General features: G+C 40.5%; 1 protein-coding gene across 1 annotated transcript in view; it reads right to left on the minus strand.

Moving 5' to 3' along the window:
• Positions 1-10,359, minus strand: part of Cse1l (chromosome segregation 1 like) — a 49,479-nt gene that overhangs the window by 2,936 nt on the left and 36,184 nt on the right. The window contains exons 15-23 of the mRNA XM_005362868.2: positions 8,630-8,766; positions 7,495-7,598; positions 5,898-5,995; positions 3,116-3,266; positions 2,793-3,001; positions 2,219-2,316; positions 2,036-2,121; positions 1,588-1,669; positions 147-293 (exon numbers count right to left, since the gene is read on the minus strand). Coding sequence (XP_005362925.1) covers positions 147-293; positions 1,588-1,669; positions 2,036-2,121; positions 2,219-2,316; positions 2,793-3,001; positions 3,116-3,266; positions 5,898-5,995; positions 7,495-7,598; positions 8,630-8,766 — 1,112 coding nt within the window. The remainder of the gene's footprint in view (positions 1-146; positions 294-1,587; positions 1,670-2,035; positions 2,122-2,218; positions 2,317-2,792; positions 3,002-3,115; positions 3,267-5,897; positions 5,996-7,494; positions 7,599-8,629; positions 8,767-10,359) is intronic.

Here is a 10,359-nt window from a genome sequence, read left to right on the forward strand (position 1 = left end):
AAAAAAGAAAAAGAACCAAAACCAGATCTGCCACTAGCATTAAAGTGTCTACACGTCATGTTAAAACTGACTAGATCAGAACACAATCTGCAGCCACAGACTTGGGAACACTTCACTTTCCCCTACTCTCTGAAGGGAGTACTCACCACAGCTTGGTGTACTCAGTATCCATCATTGGTGGACATTCGGTAAGTAATTTGGTTATGCCAACTGCACAGATTTTCTTCTCCACATTTCCAGATACTTTCTGAATCTCTGGAATAATGATTTTTTCCAAAACCATTCCAAACATTCTATTAATAAAAGCAAAACATATCACTCAGTATCAGACAAGCACTAAGTGAAATAATTAGATGTTGTTTCTATTCAGTGGTTTTAAATGAATGAAATAAAGTACTACTGTCTCAACTGACTGCCACGGTATCTTGATTAACACAGTTACTATAAGCCTTCCCTTAAGCAAAACCTTTGCAGCTTTTGTGGGCAGGGCAGGTGGGAAGAATTATACACTTAAAATGTTACTCAAAAATTGCCAATTTTTTTGAAAAGCTGCTCAAGAAATTTTTGAAAAATTAAGGACACAGCTAAGATACAAAGCCAGAGCACCCAGAGCACCTATCAGTGGCAAGGACCAGTGTGCCAGTTCTGGATTAGGAAGTTTCTGTCTTTATTTGCTTAAACACCTATAAGCACATAAATGCTGACAGTGCATTTAATCAGTCCTTGAATATGCTTTTGATAACATTCTGGAAGTAAAACTTCTCACATTCTAATTAATGCAAAATCCTTATTTAAGTACAGAAGTACAGAAAATAGATCAAAGGTGGGGTCTTTACTGTCCTATATCAAGAGGACATTTTTTAAAAAAAAGATTTATTTACAATGATCTGCCTGCATGTATCCCCGCAGACAGAAGTTGGCACCAGATCTGATTACCGGTGGTTGTGAGCCACATATGGTTGCTGGGAATTGAACTCAGGACCTCTGGAAGAGCAGTCAACGCTCTTAACCACTGAGCCATCTCTCTAGCCCCAAGAGGACATGTTTTGCTCTGTGTAAAAAGGGTCCCAAAGGGCAGTAGATAAGTTTCAGACAGCCCCACAATCCTCTACTACTAGAAATTGTATTTTCTTATGCTACTTTCCAAGATAATTGATTTTAAAGTCAATCTGCACAGTTTTGGGATATTTTCTCACATGATTTTCCCCTTAACAGCTGTCCTCGATCTCTTCTCTGTTAGTCTCCTAGTTCCCTATAGGTCACAATATCAAACACATTCTGTGAAGTCAGAACCAAGCTTCACCAACTGCAAGGTTCTATCATTGCCACCAGCTGCTGCCATTGAACAGTGCATCTCTTAGTAGATGCTGAGCTGTGTGAAGAATGTCAGAAACTTGGGAAATGAGGCCTTTCTATGTCTGGAAGGCTTCCAAAACCTATCCCCAAACCAGAACAAAGTCACCATCAACACACACACACACACACACACACACACACACACACACACACACACACACACACACACACACCTAGTTCATACTAAAGAGGTCAAATAATTTTCTTCTTATAAACAAAGCCGTAACTCACTTTGGTTGTATGCCATCAAATATTTCTTGTAATGCTAACGCTCCATACTTAATGCAGTATAAATTAATAAACACTAAAAAACCTGTTGAAAAAAAGACAAAGTATTATTAGTGGAATTAGCTGAAATTTTAAGAAATTTCTCTTTACCTGCCATGGGAATGTATATATATCAGTTTAGCACTTGTTCCTAAGACACCCCAGAGTGGCCTCCTTGTCAGGATCACAGTCTTATGAATCTCCACATCACTATTTCTACTGGAAAGGGTTTTTCTCCCTAAACTTACACAAACCAAACGCCAAACTTTGGAACATAATGCATTTCAAACTAAGCAATTGTTTGGGAAACAAACATTTTCCCAGATATTTATATGTAATATTTATGACTGATAAAAGGTCTGCCCACCACCAAGAGTCTCAAAATCCTCAGTTTTCCAAATGATTCGCTTACTCTTGATAAACTTGGTGGTCTTGGAACTCTGCAGTCTCTGGAACAGTAGAATAAAGATCTGCTTCCTGTACTGGTCAACTGACTCACTAAATACCCGAAGAGAAGAACACAGATCATCAGGTCAGTCCTATGAGCATGTAACACAATCTTTACTTCAATACTCAGGGGGTTAATATGACTCACGGAGGCATGTGCTCTATTATGCTGTTGAGAAGATAGAAGCCTTGGTGATCATTTGCTTTGGATGCAATTAGCTTCTGGAAAACACCCAGTAACCCAGGCTGCAACAAATCAGATTAAAAAAAAAATGAGAACCCAAAGAAGTGGAGACTAATTCTACAAGTTCCATAGGCTGTTATTTTGAAAAGTGGCTACCACCAAAAATGCAACCAGCTTCATTCTCTTGCTCTTATTAGTGGACTGAGAATCATGTAGCATTGGCTACATGGAGCCAAAGATGACTTTGAACTTTTAATCCTCCTGCTCCATCTCCCCAGAACTGGGATTCTATGTGTGCAACCATTCCCTGCCTTTCCTAGCTCTTATTTTTGAACTGTAAAGGGGTGAAGATGACACGCCCTCTTACCATAATAACCCATTCAAGGTAAACCTTTGAAATTAACCTACTGGCTCTTATTTTTCCACTACAGATATAATAACCAAATAATAGCTGATATCAACAAAGTATACATTATCATTCCTATTAATCACATCTCATTTTATTGAATTTAATTATTTTACGGAAATCCTGACTCACAATTTTGTCAGCTGCAGCACTTGCTATGGTACTTGAGCCTCGTTCTAAGAATGCTTGGAGCAGCCTCACTAGAGCAGGAATGTTTCCTGTTCTTTCCCAGAGCACTGGCTGAAGGAGGTGCGGAAACAAGGCCATATATGAAGATGGGATATCATTTTTGTGTGTTTCCAGAAGCAAAGACATCACTTGAAAGACGTAGGGAATAAATTCTGTTGATGAAATTCAAAGAGAATCGTTACTGGCAGCCTGCACAGCTGTGGTATAAAGGGCAGCATTGTATAACCACAGTCTCATCACATAAGAAGAGACTTCTGCTAGCTTACCTTGCACATCATTTTGTAAGATTTCAGTGAACACTAAGAACAGAGCCTCCTCAAAATTCACAACAGCAGCAGGGTTAGCTTTGCAGGTTATTCTTATAGACAAGCATATTGCTTCAAACATGTAGTGATTAAAATGAGGTTTGCTGGGATTCTGAAATAATAAAACCAAGGAAATACCATCTGAAAAATCCAAGTGACTATATTACCTAGATAGAGCAGAACACACTTGATCCTCCTAAAAACAGGTAAAATAGATGTTAGCTCCTTTTAAAATGGCATCAAAAGGGGGCATGAACACACATTTAATCCTAGCACAAGGGAGGCTGAGACTGGCAGAATTCTCTGGGCTCTGGGCCAACTACATAGGTAGTTCCAGGCTAGCCAGGGATACACAGTGAGACCCTGTCTTAATGAAATAAAATAGTGGAGCTCGAGCTATGACTCAGTGGTTCCGAACACTGGCTGCTTTTACAGAGGACCTGGTTTTGTTCCCAGCACTCAGGGTGTGGTGGCTCACATCCATCTGTAAAATTCAGTTCTGAGGAATCTGACACACCCCTCTTTTGAATTTGGTGGGTACCAAGTATGCACACAGTACAAACACTCATACACAGAAAAACAAGTAAATTACCAGTAAGAACGAAGGGAAAAAAAGAACTAAACCAGTGTTTGTTTCGTGTTTGTTTATTTTGGGAGTGTTAATGCTGGGAATGAAACTCACAGCTTGGCACACTCCAGTGAAGTGCTCTACCACTTAGCTAGCTAGGTCTTTCACAGCTCCATTTGGATTAGGTAAGCTGTAGTCCCCAGGTCTGTAAGAGTGATCTTAAAGCCAATTGTCCTCAGAGACCCACACTACAGGCAGTGGCAACAGCCCACTATGGCCCTGCCCGGCATGGACACCCGTGTGTCGGGTCTGCAGACTCAACAACAGCAGTTCTATCTTCTCAAGCGCTCTTGCAAAGTCATCATGAGCTGGCTAGAGCAGAAGGGAGCATGCACAAGGTGTGTGTGTGTGCTCACACAACCCTGCCTTGTTCTCCCTCCATTCCCGAAGTCCCAAAGCAGTTCTACACTAAAAAAGGAGGCAAAAGATAATCAGTCTGCTGTCAAACTAATACTCTCTCACTTTTTAAGAGCAAAGGTCTCACTATGCAATCTTGGCTGGCCTTAACCTTAGGAGACCCTCCTGCCTCTGCCTCCTGAGTGCTGGCATGAAAGGTGTGAGCTATCATACTGCACCAACTCTACTACTTATGAATTCAAATACTTTTTCAGAGCATATCATGCTTGTGTCCCCATACTTTCATAAAAGCATGCCAACATGAGGCCAGAAGAATGCTCAGAGCTCGTTTGAGCTGTTGCAGGCCATGATGCAAATACTGTAGATGGCAACTAATAATTCAGATGTCAACCCACCAGATGAATAATTCTCTGATCGAAGAGAACCCAGTTCAAGCAAAGCTTACAGGACCGTAGACTCTGAAAACTGGCTGCTTTTGTCTATAAATTCACATGTGCAAAAAACAACTGTGGAATCTTCCTATTATTGTGCATTTTCATGTAATTTGTACATGTAATTTCATGACTACATCTCAATCTTATGGGCACACATATCTGTATATGAGCAGGAAGATAACTTCCTAAACTGTATAATTCAGATAAACAGAAATACACTAGATATGCTTCATAACTAGACCTATTGTTACAAGAGGACTGGAAAACACTTAAAAGTCTGTTTTGTTTCTTTATTCGGATTAATGTAAGAAAACCATTTCTCCCCAGTCCAAAACAAGCTACATACATTTAGCTGATTTAAAACCTCAAGATCAGTCGGGCGGTGGTGGCACACGCCGTTAAAATCCTAGCACTTGGGAGGCAGAGATTAAGGTCAGCCTGGTCTACAGAGTTCCAGGACACGTTCCAAAGCTACAGTGAAACCTAGTCTCTTAAAACAAACAAAAAACATACAAACAAACAAACAAAACAAGAACAAAACACTGAGGAGCAAATTCAAACTAGACTGTCTCTGTAAACAGATCTTAAGTTAAAAACTTTGCAGATATACACAAAGACAGAGTTACAGGTGTCTAACCAAGGTTATTAGCACACGCAACCTAAAATACCATGCCTGCTTCTCTTGCCAAGTCTGACTGGTAAAGACCCACTCCCTATGCAAATTCCTCAGCAGATTGTCTCGTCGTGCACTGTACCCCCGGCCTCAGGTCACAGCCTATACACCAGAAACCCAGAAGCCAGATGTTGCCATAGTTACTCCCCTCAGATGTTGCTTTTGTAACTTTTTAATTGAAAATAGTTTGTTGTTGAACGTGTATATAAGAGAGAATTGTACCTAGAGAACAAGAGCTGGGAATAAAGAGCATAACCCTCAGAGATAAACGTGAGTCTCCTTCCCTCAGATAGACAGGACGTTTTTGTAAGCCCTGCTGCTCTGAAGGCATTCTTTCTGCAACCCTGGTGTAATTCAGGGAGCTGGTCTCAGGCTGTAGGACCTCCTACTACACCTGGGCTGGTGCCCAAGGGCACTGAGCTCAAACAATTCACAGGAAATTTAAAAGCAATCCCATGGGCTGGCAAGAATGCCCAGCAGGGTGAAGGCACTTTGACAAGCCTGATAGTGTGAGTTCAATATCGAGAATCAACACGGCGTAAGGAGAACTTCTGCAAGTGTCCTCTCACCTCCACACACATCACAGCATCAGCGTGCCCGCATACACAGTCAATGCTTTTAAAATGCAATCTTATTCTTAAGGGCTGTTACCTTACTAACAGCTAACAGCTTCTGTGTGAGCTGAGTGATGAGAGTAGCGATATAGGGGATTATGGCTTCTTGCAGGAGGGAGAAACTTCTCATGATAGCTGTAAAATATAAAAACAGCACAAACGGTTTAGTTAATCATTAAAATAAAAGTGAATGGAGGAAAAGGCCACTACTTAATCAAATAAAAATCTAAGATGCTTAAATATTCCCTATATACCATCCTCCATTTAAAAATGTCTCACTTCTTTTATATCAGGCTAAAGGTTGGCAACATTTAGGTGGAGAATATTAAAGCACATCTATGAGACCAAGGTTTAAATAATTCAACAAGGAACAATAAAAACATTACTAGATAAGAAAGGAGCAGATAAAGGAGGAAGGCACAGTGGGGTGGCAAGGACAGCAAACCAGAGCATTCAGTAACAGACCTCAATCTCATGATTTTCAATTAGAAACCACTGGAAGAACTATTAGCCAAGATCTAAAATAAACAATCTCAGGGCTGGAGAGATGGCTCAGTAGTTAAGAGCACCGACTGCTCTTCCAAAGGACCTGGGTTCAATTCCCAGCACCCACATGGCAGCTCACAACTGTCTGAAAATCCATTTCCAGGGGATCTGACACCTTCACACCAATGAACATTAAATAAACCATAAAAAACATTTTTTAAAAAAAATAAACAATCTCAGCTCACAGGAAAGTAGAAGAAAACACTGGCTACTGATCTCCTTAAAGACATTAAAAAGCTAAATACAGAGTCCATACTATAAAAACTCTGCACATCAACAGGTGCCTAAAAACACGTGGCATACACTGGTAAGCTAAATATGACTATTATCATCACATAGACTAATTTCCAGATTCAGTGTTTACTAAAAAGCCCTGCTACGACATGGTAGTCCCAAGCAACAGAATCTATTATCTCTTGGTTCCAAGTTGTGCACAAAGTGTTTCCTCTACCTGAACACACACACACATCAACACAGCCTAAGTTAAGGCAGTCAAAGGATGTGACACTATTTTTTGAAAAGGTAATGTACCATGCACACTAGGAACACAGTAACAAAGATCACAGATCCCTTTGTTGTCCTCATAGTGTTGAAGCCCACATATATACAGTCCCAAAATCCTGATGGGAGCTGGAAGATCAGGGAGTTCCTTTGGCAAGCAAATGCCATGATCTAAGAGCACTAAGGCCTTTGAGGTGTGACAGTGAGAAAGACAGATTGCTCCCAGAAGATAAAGCTGGTACCAAGAGACTTTCCTAAGGCAATGCATGGCAGATCACTACTGCTTGCCAGCATTCCCACTCAGCAGAGCGCAGCAGATCGTTGCCCTCTGAAAATAACTCTAGGAAAGGAAAAATGAAATTTTGCTACATGTTTTACACAAGGAGTAGCACTTCATCAACTTAAAGTAAAACATTTTTGAAAAACTGTTAGTTAATAAGTTAACAGAAAAAAAAAAACCCACAACTTTTTTTGGACGAACAGTACCTGGTTCTTGAAGTATGAAACCTAATGTATAGCTAAAGTGTTTACCTTGTAATCTGAGGTTAGATACTTAGTTATGGTCTGTAAACCAGGGAAATGCCTACCTTTCATAATATATTCATTTTCTGAAGAGCCAGGAAGTGTGAGAGCTTTGAAAAGGTTTGTTAGGAGAATCTCAACAAACGGTGCGATTTCTGCAGCTGTAAAACTATAGATGAAAAAACAGCTTTCAGTCACTGCCAACTGTTGAGCTTTTCAGTGCGGAGCCCTGGGCACTACTGCAGCACACTCCTTAGCATAAACAAGCATCTCGAACCAGTGAGAACTGGTGCGCAACACTGATAAATAACTGCTCACACGTGCACATCACACTCCTAATTAGGCACACCCGAGTAACTGAGCACACACACCAGGTGAACTCACTATCTTCTCAACCTGCAGTCTTCTTGGTTCCTATCTACCACCATGGAGAACAACACTCACAATCAGGAGGGATTCAGGCACCCTCTTTTCTTGGAGGTGCGGCACGTGCTCTCTGCATGCATATCTGGGCCTGAAGATGCCACACAGGGCAACCTTTCATCCTGAGTGGTAACTGAGAGTGTCTGTGCTCAAGGCTGGGTGAAGAACAAGGCCTAAGACTGTGTTCCATGTTTACCTAGAGCTTGGTTTCAAGAAATAACACTTGAAAAACGGCGTGAAAAATCACAGAGACCACCCCCTCCTCTGCATTTCATTCTTATCAGGCCACAAGAGCTATTTTCTTGGCATCTACCAAATGACTCACTCAACTGATCTGTACGTCTCAGCTGAGATCAAGGAGACACCGCAGAGACAGGCTGCTACACACACTGAGCTGCCCTCTGCTTTAGTCTCACTCTCATGGACACTGAATACTCAAGTCTCCCTCCATGTTTTCCTCTCTCCTTTGGCTGCTAGAAGATTACAAATAAAATTTGCAGCCTCTTCGTTATTTAAGGCCCTCTGACATACCAGTTTCCATTAACCGCACTACTGTTATTTTCCTTTGCTCTAATCCATTATCACAATGAGTCTATTTGACAAGTTGTGTTACATCCTTTTGGAATGAAAGAAGGTAAACGAACAAAAATTACACATCTACACTTTTCTGAAGACTAATGACATTATGAACACATCCAAAGACATTTCAAAGCAAGAAGGTATACCCTCGGCCCTAAGCTAGAAAGTATGCAGATGAATGAGAAATCAAATACTTACAGAGTGGCATTATTTGGACCTCTCATAGTAAACAGCCTTTCGAGAGCATGTGCAGCGTAAGTGTGGACAACAATGCTTTCAGCCTGCAGATGACTAATCAAGAGAGGAATAGAAACTAAAAGGTGCTCTTTTGGTACCTGAAAAACACATTAACAAATCTTCTAAATCCGATTATTATTTTTTAATAAAAGACAATGGAAAAATGGGGTGTACTGACATTAAAAACAGCACCCCCCCCCAAACTCTGATGTACTGCAGAATGATATATTGTTAAAAACACAAAACACGAATGGTTTGAAACCCACTAATTTTTAAAAAGTTTCTTTGGGGGGGGGTAAGTTTTGACAGGGTTTTTCTATAGCCCTGTCTGTCCTGGAACTCACTCTGTAGATCAGGCTGGCCTTGAACTCACAGAGAACGACCTGCCTCTGCCTTCCCAGTGCTGGGATTAAAGGCATGCACTATCACCACACTGCTGAATAGATTAATTCATGTGTATGAGTGTATAATACATGCACACAGGAGCCTGTTTGTCAGAAGAGGGAGTAAGATCTCCACAAACTGGAGTTACATAGACAGTTGTAAACCACTTCTCTAGCTACTATGAATTTTTTTCCTCTCCAATTCTTTTTTCTTTTTTTAAAGATTCATTTATTCATGCGTTTTATGTATATGAGTGCTGATTTTGGTCCCATTATGGTTGGCTGTGAGCCACCATGTGGTTGCTGGGAATTGAACTCAGTATCTCTGGAAGAACAGTCAAGTGCTCTTAACCACTGAGCCATCTCTCCAGCCCTTCAATTCTTTTCTGAACACAAAATCATAAAGGCAAAATCTAATAGATAAGCGAATACACCAAAATATGAAAAAACAGCTTTCAACAATTTGAAAAACTGAGTGCCTAGCTTGGCCACAGGTGTATGTCTTTATCCTTGAAGCATCTAATAATCTGCTAAGGATATAAACACCACAGATAAAAGCTAGAAATATGGCTTCCATAGGACCTGGGTTTAGTTTCCAGCATCCATATGGTGGCTCACAACCATTTATAACACCAGTACCAGAAAAGCTGATACCCCATTTCTGACCGTCAAGGGTAACAGGCATATATGGTCTACACATAAAATAGTAAAGTAAATTTAAAGACATTTTCGTTAGAAATCACAAACAGCATTCGGTTGTCTTCCTTAGTGAGAACACTGGTAGTTATTTTGAAGCCACATACTTACATTTTAGGGTAAATTAAAGAAATATAAATAGAATAACATTAATGTTACATAAAAGCTGAGTATAATGGTGCATATTTATAATTCTTGGAAGGAGGATGTGGAATTTAAGGACAACCTGGTCTCATAGTCAGTCCTAGGCCAGTCTGGAAAATAGTAGGACAATGTTGTGAAGACAAAGTGAAAAAACTCAAAACAAAGGGAAAAAAATTATCTTATGGTGAATCCATTTCCTTTCCAATTGTCCCTATGAAAAAGCCTCGATGCAATGACACCTCACTGGCAATATCCCTGGAGCCACTGGGTGGTCTTTTCCAAGCTGCTGTTTGAGACAAAATACCCCTAAAGAGCCTTGGCTGATATGAGCCTTACTCATGGAGATCCATCCTGCTTTTGCTTCTCAGATATGGGTAACCTGGTTTCAGATGGTGGTCTTTGAATAAAATTATAACCTTTGAGAGGAGTTCTAGGAAGGAAATGTACAAGAGGAGCCTGGAGCTGGGC

The sequence above is a fragment of the Microtus ochrogaster genome, linkage group LG8 (genome assembly GCF_000317375.1).
Source record: "Microtus ochrogaster isolate Prairie Vole_2 linkage group LG8, MicOch1.0, whole genome shotgun sequence".
In the NCBI taxonomy this organism is placed as follows: domain Eukaryota; kingdom Metazoa; phylum Chordata; class Mammalia; order Rodentia; family Cricetidae; genus Microtus; species Microtus ochrogaster.